This window comes from Pipistrellus hanaki (genome assembly GCF_964339955.1).
Source record: "Pipistrellus hanaki genome assembly, chromosome: 3".
Lineage (NCBI taxonomy): Eukaryota > Metazoa > Chordata > Mammalia > Chiroptera > Vespertilionidae > Pipistrellus > Pipistrellus hanaki.
The window spans coordinates 135794326-135811692 of record NC_140505.1 but is presented as its reverse complement, the minus strand read 5'-3'; the positions used below and the strand labels follow the sequence as shown (position 1 = coordinate 135811692).

Here is a 17367-nt window from a genome sequence, read left to right as displayed (position 1 = left end):
GGGAGGGAGGGGATGTGTGGGAGGGAGGGAGGGGGTAAAAAAAATCAATAAAATATATTAAAAAAAAATAAAAATAAAAAAAAAAAGAAAAAAAAAAAAAAAAAAAAAAAGATTGCTGTGTCTATTTGGGGTCTTTTTGGTTACAAAACCTTTTTGGAATATTTGTTCTAGATCTGTGAAATATGCTATTGGTATTTAAATAGGGATTACATTGATTCTATATATTGCTTTGGATAGTATGGACATTTTAATTATGTTAATTCTTCCCAATAATTCCCTTCTCTGCTTACCAATGTTTAAATGATTCCTTTGATAGAGGTTCTTGTAGTTAATAATTAAGAGATAGGATTACAGCCACTCTATCAACTCAAGGAGACTTAGCTACCAAGTGCATAGAAACAAACCTAGGGAAGCAGCCAAAATGCGGAGACAAAGAAACAAGCCACAAATGGATGAAAGCAAAATACTGGATATAGAGTTCAAAACCACGGTTATAATATTACTCAAGAATCTTCTAGAAACGTCCAAGAAATTTAGTGAGACCTTAAAGGATATGGAAAAGGACCAATAAGAATTAAGCATATACTGATTGAAATAATGAATAATATACAGAGATTCAACAGCAGACTATCAGATCCCAAGAATCAAGTCAACGATTTGAAATACAAAGAAGCAAAAAACACCCAACCAGAAAAGCAAAAAGAATCCAAAAATATGAAGATAGTGTAAGGAACCTCTGGGACAATTTCAAGCATACCAACATCAGAATTATGGGGGTGCCAGAAGAAGAGATAGAGCAAGATATTGAAAACCTATTTGAAGAAAATAATGACTGAAAACTTCCCCTACCTGGTGAAAGAAATAAACTTACAAGTCCAGGAAGAGCAGAGAAACCCAAACAAGAGGAATCCAAAGAGGACCACACCAAGAAACATCATAATTAAAATGCCAAGGGCAAAAGACAAAGAGAGCATCTTAAAAGCAGCAAGAGAAAAACAGTTAGTTACCTACAAGGGCGTACACATCAACTGTCAGATGATTTCTCAAGAGAAACTATGCCGGCCAGAAGGGAGTGGCAAGAAACATACAATGTGATGAATAGATCACTGGAAAGTTGATAACTACAATCATATCATAAGGGTCAGTAGAAAAATCTAAACTTTTAGATTCTGGAGCTAGACTGCTTGGTTTCAACTTTGGGTTCTGCCATGTGCCTCAATTTTTCACCTACAGAATAGAATGTCAATAACAATACTTCATAGAGTTGCTCTGAGGATTGTTAATAAACTGTTTAGAATCACACTTGGTACTTTGTAAGTGCTTCTTAAATACTGTAACTATTATTTCTTTCCTGACTCTGAAGGCAACTAGTTACATTTACAAAACGACCTCAGAAATCTGATGTGCAATTCAAATTGAAATCAAACTTGCATACTTATATCCTCTTAACTCAGTGTTTTGAACATGGTACAAATGAAGAAAAAGTTATTTTACTTTATTGCATAGATACAGGCTTCAATATTTCAAACATGCATTTTCTTTGAAAGGAAGCTGGACAGCAGAGTGTACATAAGGCATCACTTATCAATTATATTATGTTTACATAACAACAGAAAACATGGTTTTGCCTTCATAATTGTAATAATTTTTTCAACAACTTTATTGAGAGATAATTTATATACAGTACAACTCATCCTGTCACCAGTAAACAATATTAGTGTTTATTGATTGGCTATTATGTCCCAGGCAATAAACACTAATATTTCATTTAATCTTCATAAAAATCCTTTAAATTAGATATTATTATCCAAAATTTTATAATTAAAATAAAAGTTAAGTACTTTGGCTCTGGCTGGGTAATTCAGTTAGAGCATCGCCCTAAAACGATCCCCAGTCAGGGCACATACAGGAAGTAACCAATAAATGCATGAATAAGTGAAACAACAAATCAATGTTTCTCTCCTCTCTCTCTCTCTCTCTCTCTCTCTCTCTCTCTCTCTCTCTCTCATTAATAAATTTTAAATATGTTTTAAAGTTAAGTACTTTGCAGCTAAAGGTTGAGGTGAGGTTTGAACTCATGTTCATAACTCCAGTATTCTTCTCATATCATGTTGTCTCTCTGGAAATTTACTTGCCTTTCTTTTAGAGGTTGGCTGGGAAATGGGGGTAGGAAGGGGGTGGGGCTGAAGAATGTGACCCTTTTTAAAAATATATATATATTATTGATTTTTTACAGAGAGGAAGGGAGAGGAATAGAGAGTTAGAAACATCGATGAGATAGAGACATTAATCAGCTGCCTCCTGCACACCCCCCACCGGGGATGTGCCTGCAGCCAATGTATCAATACATGCCCTTGACCGGAATGAACCTGGGACCTTTCAGTGCAAGCTCTATCCACTGAGCCAAACCGGTTTTGGCAGAATGTGACCCTTTGAAGGTACTCATGGTTAGAGAAAGGTTAAATTTTTTTAACCTGGCTAAAGAAAAGTCAAATAATATAAGAAATAACAGTAACCAGAAGCTGTTTTCAGAATCCCAAAGCAAGGATGACATGATACTGTAAAACAGTATTATTATGAAATAAATAAGCAATCATGCTATACACATAAATCATAATGCCAATATATACTTTAATTTAAAATGGTTCAGTACTTCTTACTAGCATAATTACACCCACCTTTACTGCATTCCTACCAAATGAGTTAGTGCAGACATTAAAACTAGGAAAACAAGAGAAATCATACCAGAATCCTTATCCACCTTTTACATTTTTCACATCATTTATATTTTCCTAAAGTAAAATCTCTGTATATCTCCATGTTTGGAAACACACATTTTTGCCACAATTCATTTATTAAACAAATACTTATGTCAGATGGTACTTATATGTTAGGCAGCACTATGGTATCCACCAAGTGTACAGAGGTTAAAAAATAACTAAATGAATGAATGAATAAATAAATAAATAAATTTAAAAAGATGGACCCAGTCCCCAGTACAGCCCAATTTATCATTTTAGTTCGGGCTGTCACAAGAAACAGCGAGTGTGCTATAGTTGATCAACAGCACGTGGGGTTTGTAATTTGGGTCAAAAGCTTGCCTCTCTCTACTTTGTGACCTTGGCATTTGGTTTTTGAAAGACCTTGATTTCCCCCTTTGTAACAACTGACTTCAAATAAAAGTTGGCATTCTCTCTTTTCTTAGGTGTGCACACCCTGGAGAAGATGCGGCAAAAGAAACGTCCCTATGACATCCAGGTGAGAGGCGTTTCCGCATGTTTTCTCCCCCTTGAGTACCCGGCGTCATTCGGTTCCCATTTTCCCATTTCACACCGATTCCGCCCGGGAGCGGAGACCTGCTTCTCCCTGCAGCCCGGCTGCCTGGGTGTGCCCGGGGCGCCGCACAAAGAGCTGCCAAAGAGCATGCACCTACGACGGGCATGGGGGCGCAGGAAGGTGCCCGGGAAGGGCCCTGCGGCCAAGCGTTCGGATCCTGATTGTGCTTTCCTTTGGGCCCGCACGAGCTCGGGCTCCGCGGCTGGCAGCAAAAAGACCAGCCGCCGAGTTATTAACATTCCTGCCATATCTCAGCCCTGCCCACGCCTCCCCTCCCCACCCTTCCCCGTCCCCCAGGCGGCAGTGGTTGCGCAAACAGGGGTTTTCTGGCATTTCTGGGAAAGAGGTAGGAGAAGGCCGAAGTGGAGGGCCATCGGGGCAGTGGCTCCGCTCCGGGGAGAGGGGGCACCCCGGAGAGCTAGCCTCAGGGGGCCCGGGGGGGGGGGGGGGGGGGGGGGGGGGGAAGAGGCCGAGGAGGGATGCAGGACGAGCGGGCGCCGGTGGAGGGCAGCCGAACCCGGCGGAGCCGTGACTCCGCCCCCCTCTCCCCCCACGTGACATCTCTTTTGGTTTCGACCTGCCGCCTGGGCGGGGCCGCCGGACGCCGTTCCCACAATGCTCCTGGGCTTGCCGCCGCCACCGCCGCCGCCGCCGCCGCCGCCGCCGCCGCCGCCTCCGCCTCCGCCGCCGCTGCCGCTAGTGGAAGAAGATGGCGGAAGGCGGAGCGGCGGATCTGGACATCCAGCGGTCTGACATCGCGGCGCTGCTCAAAACCTCGCTCCGGAAAGGGGACACCTGGTGAGGGCAAGAGGTCGGGGGTGGCCGCGGTTGCCGGAGGAGGGTGGGGGGACCTGGGCGGGAACTGCGGGCTGGTCTCGTCTTCGCTTAGTGACAGGTGCGGGCAGGTCCGGCGGCGGCGGCGGCCGCCCTGGGCTGGGCAGGGTTCTGGCCGCTCCGGCAAGGCTCCGGCTCACAGATGGGAGCCGAGATGAAAGAGCCAGGGCCCGCGGCCTGTCCGGACAGGCTGAGCGGCCAGGCGGGAGCCGGCGCGGCGGAGGCAGCTCGGGGCAGTTCTGTTTCCTCCTTCCTCCTCCCGGAGCCGCTCCCACTCCCGGCCTGCCCCGACCCCGCGGCTGCCGCCGTTCGGCGCGGGTCGCTTCGTGCAGTTTGACAGGTCCCGGCCCCGCCGCTTCTCACCCCGTCTCGCCCCCCTTCGCTTCTCCAGTCATTTCCTTCCCCGGCGTGGTCGGCATCCTAGTTCCCCATTATTCTGGTTCTTGCATTCATTCTTCCGGGGGGCGGGCTGCAGGATGTTTGCGGCGAGGGCTACACAGGTGGCATGTGTGCGGGCGCCACTTAGAGAGAAGGGAGCCCCCCGTTTCCAGCTTCTTGGTGAAGAGGTGGAGGAAGCAGGAGGGAAACCTTAGGCTTAAGGAGAAGGCACCACGTGGTCTTGTGCTTCAGCAGAGGCTGGAGGGAAGCCGGCTGCGTTTCTTAGAAGGGCAGCCCTCTTCCCTCCCGGCTGGGAGCATAGCTTAGGCCTGCAAGAGGTAGATAAGTCCACCGGAGGTTTAAGCCACCGGCGAAGGCACACAAGCTTGTAAAAATACCAAAGGATAGCCTTTAAAATACTCAAGGAAGTGGGTGGAGGTTTTCATACTTGTTGGCCATGTTAAGGGATATCCCCCTCCAAAAAAAATAACTTGAATGTATGTGAGTGTGAAACAGAAACAGAAAGTGGTGTGTTTCTTAGGAAGGATAAAGCGTCCCTTGATGACAACAAAAATTGTGTTTTTTTTTTCGGTTGCCGTCACCATTAACAGTGGTAGGTAGTTTACAGTGTTTTTGCGTGTGTCCCAATAGGGCTTAATGGAAGGAGCGTAAGATTTGCACCTGAATTAAGTCATTGATACACCACCTAACTTGCAATGTGACTGAGGAAAGTTAATTTAGATCTTTGTACTTAAGTATCTTTATCTGTGAAAATGGACAGTAGTCATTTCATTAATATGGGCTTTACCTTGATTTGGTGACATATTCTAAAAGATGATTTTCTGTTTATGAGATAACATTTACGTTTTAGTACTTTGATCTGTCTTGATACTTTTTGCCTACTTTGTTAGGCTCCATACTATATTTATACTATAAAAATCTATGTTTATACAATAAGGGAACATATACTTGTTGCATTACAGCAAAAAATATAATTTAAGACTTGATATTTATATCGGACTGTTCCTTGATGTTTATTAGTATGGGGAAATTAGACATTTCCTAGAACACTAATGAAACACCTTGGCTTGTGGATTGTTAAAGATTAAATCAACCCGCTTCCTATTGTTTGCTAAAGATCACTTAAAAATTCTTAATACATATGGCCTTTAACCTTGTCATAAAAAGATAAATGTGGATTTTCATAAAATACAATTTGATAAATTAAAATATGGACATCATTTATATAGCTAGTCTCTTTAATGTTATGTTTTTGTTATACTGAGTAATAATTGGTGTTGACACTACAGGATAATAGGAGCAATATGTGTATCGTGGGCATTAAACTTTTTAAAGTTTGGTATTTTTAAAATTAAAGTAATTTTGCTTTTTGACAAAGTTACTGTACATTATTTTAAAGAGTAAATACAAGGAGTCCATTATTTTGAGTCATTTCAGTGCTTTCATTTTAAAGATAGAGAAACTAAAGACAAGGAATTTAGGTTAACCACAAAATGTTTACCCTCACTGATTTCCCCACATATTTTAAGGGGGCAGGGAGAAATGCAGGAGCAAAATGGTGCTGGGGAGCTGCAGAGACCAGTTTGATTACAGTGAGCCAGTTTACTTGATATTAGCAGGGAAAACCTATCTATTGAAACTAGAGCAGAACTTTGATTCAGAGTTTTAAGGTGACTAATTTGATAAGTACAAAGTTGATAATTATTCATGAATACAGAACTGATAAAGATTTTTAATAAGTTAGTTATTACTCAGGCTCATGTTTTTGGAACTCATTGAAATGAGTTTTTAACTCTTATTAAATAGTTATTTATCTTTTTAACTTTTTAAAAAAATTTTTGAGTTAGCCATTTATGAGTATTTGGGCAAATTCTGTTATTTTTCTCTATTTTTTTATTTATTTTTTGCTGAAATGGATCATATGCAAATGAAATATTGTCTTTTTATATGTATATAACCATCTTGGAAATGTTGCTTGAACTATTGAGAAAAAATGGTAGTATATTTTTGTTGTTGTTGTTATTAATCCTCATCGGAGGATTTTTTTCCTCATTAACTTTTTTTTTCTTTTCTTTTTCTTTTTAGAGAGAGGATTGGAGGGAGGGAAGGAAGGACTGAGAGTGAGAGAGAAACATTGATGTGAGAAAGGCATAGATTGGTTGCCTCCCAAACTTGCCCAACCATGGCCGGGGAAAACTTACAAACCCACGTATGTGCCCTGAGCTAAGAATGGAACCCACCACCCTCAGGTGTTGCTAACCACTGAGATACACTAGCCAGGGCCATAAGTTTATTCTTGAAAGTTTAATACTGATGTTTGATGTTATAGTCATATATATTAAATTAATATATCTTATTAATTCGGTCGTGAGCACTTTGCAGATAAGGACTGTCTTGTACTTTGGAAACTAATACCTGGGCAAGGATAAAGATTTGATTTTGTATGGATACTAGAGTTTCTGTTTATTTACAAATAGTGAATGCTTTTAAACTGCAAACTGACTTCCTAGAGATGAAAATATGTTACAATGGTCTGAGATGAGAAGGAACAAATGTTATGACATGCTTGGTACTAGATTTTCTAGTGACAAAAAATTCAAAATTGATATTTCTTAAAAAGGTGAGGTATGAAAGTAACACTGGTTTACACTAGAAGGAATAAAGTGGTAGTCTCTTAATGCTGTTTCTTGATCTGTGTTTCAGCTCCAAGAAGATTCAGAAATGAACACTATTAATTAATACATGGCTTATAATGATTTTAAATACTGGGTATTTTGATATCTCTTTAAAATTAAAAATGTTTTGTGCTTGTCACTACTCAAATATAACTCAAAGAGTATTTCATTGTCACAAACTATTAAACTATTCCTTCTTAGTTTCCATGTAGAACGAACATGAACAAGATTGTAAGAACTGCCGAAACCGGTTTGGCTCAGTGGATAGAGTGTCGGCCTGTGGACTGAAAGGTCCCGGGTTCGATTCCCGTCAAGGGCATGTACCTTGGTTGCAGGCACATCCCCAATAGGGGGTGTGCAAGAGGCAGCTGATCAATCATTCTCTCATCAATGTTTCTAACTCTCTATCCCTCTCTCTTCCTCTCTGTAAAAAATTAATAAAATATATATATTTTAAAAAGATTGTAACAACTTATGAACTGTAAAAAAAGGATAAAGGAACTAGAATTGTTTAGAATGAATAAAAGATAACTTAATCTTCAGATATCTGGTGTTTTTTTCTGATAAGTCAAAAGGAAAATTTGGAGTTATAAAGAGAAATTGTGGGTTATGGAATACTTTCTTTAGAGATATTTGAAATAGACCTAGTATGAGTAAATAAGCATAACTATAAATAATCAAAATCTCTTCTTTATTTCCCCATTTTTATTAAATCATTCATTTACCAATTATTTCCACTAGTTTCATGTGTGCGTATATTCAATGGCAACACATAATAACTTTAACTTTACAAATTAAACTTCGCATGTCATTTTTGTATAAATTCTAGTAACTCAGTAAATTTAGGGTAATTTTGGAGTATAACTTTAATTTGTATTACAGTCATTTAAAATGTGTATGATATTTTTGTTTCAATAAATTGCTAAGGAATAGCCCATCAGCTCAGTGAGATTTTTAGGGAGGAGACATTGATTTTAATTGGAGAGCTTCCCTTCCATTCCTACTCTTAGAAATCTTTGAGATTTTATTTAATACTAGAGGCCCGGTGCACGGGGGTGTGTCCCTCAGCCCAGCCTGCACCCTCTTCAATCTGAGATCACACGAGGGATGTCCAACTGCCCGTTTAGGCCATGATCGGGTCTAAAAGGGCAGTCGGATATCCCTCTCAAATCCAGGACTGCTGACTCCCAACTGCTCACCTGCCTGCCTTCCTGATTGCCCCTAACCACTTCTGCCTGCCAGCCTGATCACCCCCTAACCACTCCACTGCCAGCCTGATTGATGCCTAACTGCTCCCCTGCCAGCCTGTTTGCCCCTAACTGCCTTCCCCTGCTGGTCTGATTGCCCACAGCTGCCCTCCCTTGCATAGCTGGTCCCTCCCAACTGTCCTCCCCTGCTGGCCATCTCGTGGTGGCCATCTTGTGTGCTGGTATGATGGTCAATTTGCATATTATTTTATTAGATAGGATAGAGGCCTGGTGCACCGGTGGGGTTCAGCTGGTTTGCCCTGAAGGGTGTCCTGGATCAGGGTGGGGGTTCCCTTGGGTTGTTGGGGGACCTGGGTGAGAGGCCTGCAGGCACGCACCCTGGCGACACAAGGACACAAGCGGAGGCCCTGGTATCTGGGATTTATTTATCTTCTGTAATTGAAACTTTGTTGCCTTGAGCAGAGCCAAGCCTCCTGCTTCACTCAGTGGCTACAACCATCTTGTTTGGGTTAATTTGAATACTCGCTCCTGATTGGTTGGTGGGCGTGGTTTGTGGGTGTAGCAGGTATATGATCAATTTGCATATTGCTCTTTTATTATATAGGTCTAGAGGCCCAGTGCACGAATTGATGCACGGATGGGGTCTGGCCCCAGTCGGGGCTGATGGGGGCTGGGCCTGTCAGGAGGAGGAGAGGGTGGGAGGTTGGCCAGCCCGCCAGCCCCAATTGGAACTGATCAGGGCCAGTCTGGCTGGGGGGAGGGGCTGTGGGCCTGTTGTGGTGGGGAAGGCTGCCTGGGGGAAGGGAGTGGGTGTTTGGCTGGCCTGCCCCGCCCTTGATCAGGGTGGGAGAGTCTGGTAGTGGGCAGTACTTATTAAAGGATACTTTTGAGAACAGTAACTAGGAAGAATGGGAAAAGAGCAGGTTTGAGGAGAGGAATAAGTAAAGCTGCAATGCTGGCCAGGGATCAGCCTTAGCGAACCACATAGAGAGCTCTTGGGTCAATGGGGAGAAAAGGAGACATATGTACCTGCTCCGGCCAGTTTGCTGGCCACAGTGGGCATCATGGCGACCAATCATTATGGTCGTTATGGTGGCTGGCTTTTTATATATATAGATGGTTCCTTATGTTTGTACTAACAGAAAACAGCCTTATAATCACATCAGTTAGTGTAAATGGGCACTATTAATTATTATGAATTCTAAATTGTTTAGTATATATTTCCTAAAGAAAATTTTACATTACTGTTGATATTAATTTTAGTTGTGCCAAAGTGTTTATCACTAAAATAAGGTATGATTACATCATTTTCAGGAAATAAAACCAGAAAACAAAACTTTTTTAGTATTGGTAAATTGATGAAAATAAGGACAGAAATAGTGGCATTAAAGCATGTTTTTTACATTTTAGTTGCTTTAAAATCTAGAGACGCATTTTTTCCCTAATTTAAGCTTTTTCATAAGTTTTTATGATACATTGTTAGTGAATCCAAGATTAATGTACACTACTTGGCCAAGATGATCCAGAGCTTTAATCAGTGATTTTTCTTCCCTCCCTCGTTTCCTTCCTTCCTTCCTTCCTTTTTTTTTTTTTCAATTTATTAACATTCTGACTTTATTTTTTCTAAATAATACCATTTCCCATTAGCACATGCAGGGTATTAAATAAATGGTCATTTTTACAAAGAGTTGTGTGACTACTATTAATCTTGCTTGCATATAAGAATAATAAGAAAAAGTTAGTTTGTCTGACCCTGACCTAAAAACACATGTTATGTACTGTTTTAAGTATTTACACATGTTAACTTGTTTACTTAGAACACAATTCAGCCGAAACTGGTTTGGCTCAGTGATAGAGCTTCGGTCTTCGGACTGAAAGGTCCCAGGTTCGATTCCGGTCAAGGGCATGTACCTTGGTTGCGGGCACATCCCTGGTAGGGGGTGTGCAAGAGGCAGCTGGTCGATGTTTCTCTCTCATCGACGTTCTAGCTCTCTATCTCTCTCTCCCTTCCTCTCTGTAAAAAAATCAATAAAATATCTTTTAAAAAAAAGAACACAATTCAAGGGCATTAGAATGTGAATATGCCATACTTCACATTTGACTGAATGGGAATCCTATGCTCAGAAAAGTGTTCACACATGATATATCTTAGATTTGAACTCAAGTAGTTTGGGACTTTAATACAGGCCCTAACATCACTGCACTACACTGCCTTTTATTTTAAAAATACATTTAAAATGCAGTTTCACTTTAAAAAGAAAAAATGACTTTTCTCTTTAAATTGATCTATTTTATTTTAGTGGCTCAGTATAACATTTTATTCCCCCACTCATCTCTTGTGAATCTTAGATATGACAATATGTAGACAATCTTAATATCTTGCTTTTGGAAGTTAAAATATGTTTAAAGATTAATAGATGATTAAGTGAGTATGTAGAATAAATGTTATTTTGATCCAAAAGTGCATTTAAATTAAAGTAGGATCATTTATTGTTGAGATTTTGGATTTTAATTTTTACCAGTAATTATAAGCTTTTAGTAGGGGCCATGTGTTCCTTGTTTTATAGTTTTACAGAAGTAATATATCAGGCAGATAGTAAGAGATTGTAGGATATTTTGTTTTAGTACTTTACCTGTATTTTAAAAGTGCTAGTTAATAGTGAGCCATTAATACATAGGCTCTTTTTTTGGACAGACCAGCCAAACATTGCAAATATGAGTGATTGACATTTTATGTTCCAGATTTACCAACTGATTTTTTTCAGAAATAACTCTTTTAGTAAACTTTCAAAGTAAAAGACATTTGAATTAAGACAGTAGAAGGTACATGACTATACTATTATTATCTCTTTAAAACCCCTGAAAACTGACATTCTGAGTAGCATTGCTGCTAATAGAACAGTTTTACCATCTTAGTCTTTAATTATATTCATTTTATTACATGAATTTACTAATTTTTCTTTTCTGTATTTTGAGAATCACGTTATTAATAGGCCATGTTTTTTATAAAAGTAAAGTGAGCCAGCCAGTGTTGCTCAGTGGTTGAGCTTTGGCCCATGAATCAAAGCACATGCCCGGGATGCAGGCTTGATCCCCAGCAGGGGGGGCGTACAGAAGGCAGCCGATTAATGTTTCTCACTCATTGATGTTTCTATCTCTGTCCTCCCTTTCTCTCTCTCTCTGAAATCAAGAACAGTTTTTTTTTTTTTTAAGTGAATTGAAACCATCAGGGAGATAAGGGGAAGGTTGAGAAGTATGTTTATAGTATTACCTAATTTTACACTCAAAATAGGAATCAAGAAGTATTTATATTTCTTTTAGATAAGGAATCTGAACTCAGATCAATAGATTTATTTGCATGTGATTTGCAAGTGATAATATCACCACTAGTGAACATTCATTGAGTGCTTACTCTGTGCCAGCCACTATTCTAAATGCTTTATCCTATGTAGCCTTTCAAGTAAGTGCTCCTGTTTACCTCATTTTATTATACAGTAGATGTTTGATAATTTCAGAGCTGGTTTAGGTTTAAATACATGGTTTATAATTATTTTATAAATACTGGATATTTTAATATCTTTTTAGTATTAAAAATGTTTCATGCTTGTCACTACTCAAATGTAACTCAAAGAGTATTTCATTGTCACAAACTATTAAACTGTTCCTGCTTAGTTCCCATGTAGAATTTTTCATCAATTACTAGTTTTTTTTTCTGCCTTGAGTAATGGCATTTCAGTTTGTGCCTTTTATTTTTATTTCCCATTACTGATATAATTCATACTCTGTCTTATATTTATTCCTTTGAAGTCATTTCAACAGATTCTTTCTCCATCTGTTCTTTAAACAAAAGATTGTAGTTCCTTTTAGTTTATAATTCAGTTTTCACAGAAATCACTACTAAAGAAATCAAGAATAAAACTAGTAGTAAGTGACCTCAGTTTTGGATACATATTAAAATAACATAGCTGAGAATGTAAAAAACAGCTGATCAGAAAGAAGTAAAGAGGTCAGCTTCTAATATAAGGCAGAAAACCTTTGGAGGATTAACCTGTATTTTATTATGCCTAGAACATTTTTACTGCTTCCATTGGTGAGATTCTGCATGGTTTCCTTATAGCTCTCCAATAAGAAAAGGATGATAATGACAGTTTTTTTCTTTTCCATGAAGGGAGCTAAGAATGCAAACACTCCTTCCATTCTCCTTTTAACTTAAAGAAGACCAGAAATTAGTGGGTAATTCCTTACTGTTAGGGAAAACTGTTCACCAGAAGTAGCTAGAGAAAGTTCTTCCAAAGGCTCTTAGAAGCAAATCCAAGAGTGACTCAGTTAGATCAAAACCTGGGAGCTTTAGAGATAAAATTAATTGTTTGAAAAGAGCATCAAGTTCCTTTAGTAAAAACAAAAGGTTAGAAATGATAAGGGTGAAGTGATTAAAAAAGACCTGATAATTAGATTGCTTTATATTATTTAATAATATATTTTAACAACTTGACACAGTTTAACAATTTAATCAAGATAATTTATCTTTGATATAGGTGGAAAATTTATATTCATAAATTTGAATGGATTTGAAGCTGAAGAACCTTTTGATTCTCAGGAGAGGTATAGCTAAGTAGTTATATATACCATATAGTTTTGGCTATGGTTATCACTTGTTTATCATGTTAAGAGCTTTTTACATGTATAAAATAAGTGAGTATTCTTATTTTACAGTTACATAAATTGGGGAACAGAGTTCAGTACACATAGTAAGTGGTAGGACAGAGATTCTAACCTAAACAGTCAACTCTAACAGCCTACATTTTCAACTGTACTACCTGCCTATGAGTAATAAAGTCAAATCCATATTATGGAAGCAACTTTTTGAGGGATGAATACTTGGAAGTATTAAAATAAAAAAGTGACAGCTTTGTCACATTAGTAAAACACCGTATTTCATCTGTTATTCATATGAGGAACCAATAGAATTTTCTGGGGCTCCTTGGTTTAACATCCTAGTTTTAGTGGTTTTACTTCTAACCTATGTATCTCTGCTTTGATATAAATAGTGGTCCCATTTCCTGCAAATGATTTACTTATTCCAGCCTTATAGGGCTTTATACATCATTTATATTATTTCAAATACATTTTACTAATTCCTGAATTTCACTTGAAAACCTAACTCAAAACCAGTCTCTGTAAAATCATCCCTAGAAATCCCACCCTTTAAAATATATAACAACTTTATTGTGATATAATTCTCATATTGTACAACTCACTCACTTAATGTATATAATTCACAGGGTTTGGGTATGTTCACAGAGTCATGCAATTATCACCACAATCAATTTTTATCACTCCTAAGATATACTCCTACCTATTAGCAGTCCACCAATTTCTCCCCAACTTCCCCCTGCTCTAGTCTAAGCAGCTACTAATCCATTTTCTATTCTATAAATTGCCTGTTCTGGGTATTTCATGTAAATGGAATCATATGATCTGTGTGATTTTTGTGTTTGGCTTCATTCACATTACAATGTTTTTTAGATTCATCTATGTTGTAGTATATATCAATACTTCATTTCTTTGTATTGCCAAACATTTCATTGTCCAGATAGACCTCATTGAATTTATCCCTTCATCAGTTAATGGACCTTGGGTTGTTTACCTTTTTTGGCTGTGAAAATTTGTGTACAAGTTTTTATATGGCCACAATTTTCATTTCTCTTGGTTATATACTTAAAAGTGGTATTGTTGGTTCCCTATGTTTAATATTTTGAGGAGCTGATAGACTCTTCCAAAGTGGCTATACCTTTTTCACTACCACTGGCAGAGTATGAGGGTTCTGATTTCTGTACATCCTGGTCAGCATAGTATTATCTATCTATTTTATTGTAGCCATCTTAGTGGGTGTAGGGTAGTATCCCGTTGCTGTTTTGAGTTGAATTTCCCTAATGGCTAATGATGTTGCACATCTTTTTATATATGCCATTTGTATATCTTTTTTGGCAAAATGTCTGGATCCTTTGCCCATCTTTAAATTTGGTTGTCTTTGTAGTATATTGAGTTTTAAGAGTTACATATTCTAGATACAAATTTGTTATTTAATAGATGATTTGCAAGATTTCCTTCCTTTCTGTGAGTTTTTTTCCCTCCTTCACTTTCACAATCTTACTTGGCTTCCTTCTTAAGATCCTTATTTGTTACCTTAGTTCAGATGTAAAAAGAGGCCGGAAAAATGAGTTCTTGCTAACTGATTAATGTACAAAGCAGAAAATAGGTTTGATATGCTTGAAATCTAAAAATTAAGATATAAAGAAATGATTGACAAAGCCATTTATTTATTTAAAAGTACGTCATACCTATTTGGAAATGTCTTTTGTGTGAAGTATCATTGGGCATGTGGAGGTATTATTGATATGAGAAAATGCTAAGTAACAGATTTACTATCTGAAAAGTGATTTACTATCGGGGAGAGGGAGGGAGGAAGAGACTGAACATAAACTGTGCACCTATGGATGAGGACAATGGGGGATGGGGAGGGGGCAGAGGGTGGGGTGGGAACCTGGTGGAGGGGGGAAGAAATGAGGAACCTTTGTAATAATATGAACAATAAAGATTGATTTAAAAAAAAAAAAAATAAATAAAAAAAAAATAAAAATAAAAGTACGTCATAGATCTTTTTTGGTTAAGTTTTACTGAAACAATGAAATTCTGAATTTTATTAATCCGTGGTACTTAATAAATTTTCAGTGAAATATTTGGTAAAATATTAGTTACTAACAATATATCTTTTATTAAAAAAATGGTTTTATGCTTTTGCTACTTAGATGTAATTTACACAGTATTTGAGAGTAATCATAAAGTGAATAAACAAATTAACATCCAGAATTGCTTATTCACAGGGTTTGGGTATGTGAATAAGCAATTCACAGGGTTTGGGTATGTGATTATGATCTGGTGATTATGCCATTAATTTTGCACAAGATAGTTATACATACTGTTAAGAGATTAAGTATAATACATTGTTTTAGGGTAATATTTTTGTGTATCTTTTTTGTTGTAAAAAGAATGGCTGCTTTATGCCTACTTTACAGAGATAAGGAGGGGTTTTTAAAAAAATAACAATGTTCTCAGATGTCTTACGTAGCAGAATTTTTGCTGATACATATTCTAGGGCAAGAGAAACAAAGAAAAAAACAAATGAGACTGCATCAAATTAAAAAAACTTCTGTACAGCAAAAGACACCATCATGGAAATAAAAAGGGAGAACATATTTTCCAATGATACATCTGTTAAGAGGCTAATTTCCAAAATATATAAAGAACTCATACAACTCAACAAAAGGAAGACAAATAATCCAATTAAAAATGGGCAAAGGACCTGAATACGGTAAACACTTCTCCAAAGAGGACATACAGTGGCCAATAGATACATTAAAAAATACTCAATGTCACTGATCATCAGAGAGATGCCAATTAAAGCTACAATGAGGTATTATCTCAAACCTGCCAGAATGGCTACCATCATTAAATCAATAAATAAGTGCTGGCGAGAATCTGGAGAAAAGGGAGCCCTAGTATATTGCTGGTGGGAATTAGACTGTTGCAGCTACTATGGAACACAGTATGGAGTTTCCTCAAAAAATTAAAAATTTAATTTTTCCTCAAAAAATTAAAAATTTGACCCAGTGATTGATTTCACTTCTGAGAATATATACTAAGAATCCAAAACATTAATTAGAAAGAATATATGACCCCTATATCTATAGCAGAGTTATTTACAATAACCAAGATCTGAAAACATCCCAAGTGTCCATAAGTAAATGTGTGGATAAAAATCTGTGGTACATTTAAATACACAATGGAATACTATGCGGCTGTGAAAATGAAGGATCTCTTACCCTTTGCAACAGCATGGACAGATCTGGTGATTATGATGCTAAGCAAAGTAAACCAGGCAGAGAAAGACGAATATCACATGATCTCACTTATATGTGGAATCTAATGAGCAAAATAGATCCAGAGGCATGGATGCATGAAACAGACATAGATCTCAGAGGGGAGGTGGAATGGGGGAAATGGAAAGAGATTAAACAAACAACTTATATGCATATATGGGTGGCCCATGGACCAACCCAAGTGTTGAGGACTTGGGGTGGGGTAGGATTTGGTGGAGGGGATTAAAGGAGGAAGAGGATATCTATAACACTTTTTAACAATAAAAAATAAATTTAAAAACTTATGTCAATAGTAGGCAATTAAGCATTAGGAACTTCTTATCTGAAAGTTGTCAGCATGAGCATAAACTAATAAAAAAAAAGGGAGCTATACATTCACATTGACTAGTGCTGAGGTTTCCTAAATCCTGCTATTGGGATTTATTCACTTCCCTTTATTACTATTAAATTTCTTTGTATATAGGACTATTTCTGACTCATTTATTGGTTCTTAAATATCTTTCCTTAATTTGTTTATACTGTATACAAAAACACTAAAAAAAACTTTTGAAACTTGCCTGTCTTTCTCCCACCACTACTATTCCTCACCAAAAAAAAAACAAAAAAAAAAACAAACACACACCACCATAATCTGGCCTTTTTAGTTCTGCATTTGAGGACTGTTTTAAAATTAACAAGATTTATTTAGATTACTAAAGTTGGCCTCGCCTCTCTGGAGCCATTGAAAATCATTATGTACAGACCATATTACAAATTGTCTTTCTTGGTGCCTTTAGAATATTTAGCACCGTACATTTTAAACCTTTTAAAGTAGTCATATCTTTAAGCATTTATTAAGCACTTCACATATATTTGATCCTCCCAACAGTCTTGTGGAATATTCCCAGTAGTCTTCATGAAATGTAAATCAGATCATAGCTCTTTCCTTCTAAAACCTTTCAATGGCCTTTCATTGCATTTAAGATAAAATCCTTA

General features: G+C 37.8%; 1 protein-coding gene across 4 annotated transcripts in view; it reads left to right on the top strand.

Annotated features, from left to right (window-relative positions):
* Nucleotides 1-3812: 3812 nt before the first annotated feature.
* USP15 (ubiquitin specific peptidase 15) overlaps nt 3813-17367 on the top strand; it is a 117647-nt gene continuing 104092 nt past the window's right edge. For 2 of the 4 annotated variants that reach the window (XM_084877584.1, XM_084877583.1), the window contains exon 1: nt 3813-4134. In XM_084877584.1, the coding sequence (XP_084733710.1) occupies nt 4046-4134 (89 nt within the window). In that variant the 5' untranslated portion in view covers nt 3813-4045. The remainder of the gene's footprint in view (nt 4135-17367) is intronic. The other 2 variants (XM_084877580.1, XM_084877581.1) reach the window with 2 other exon arrangements.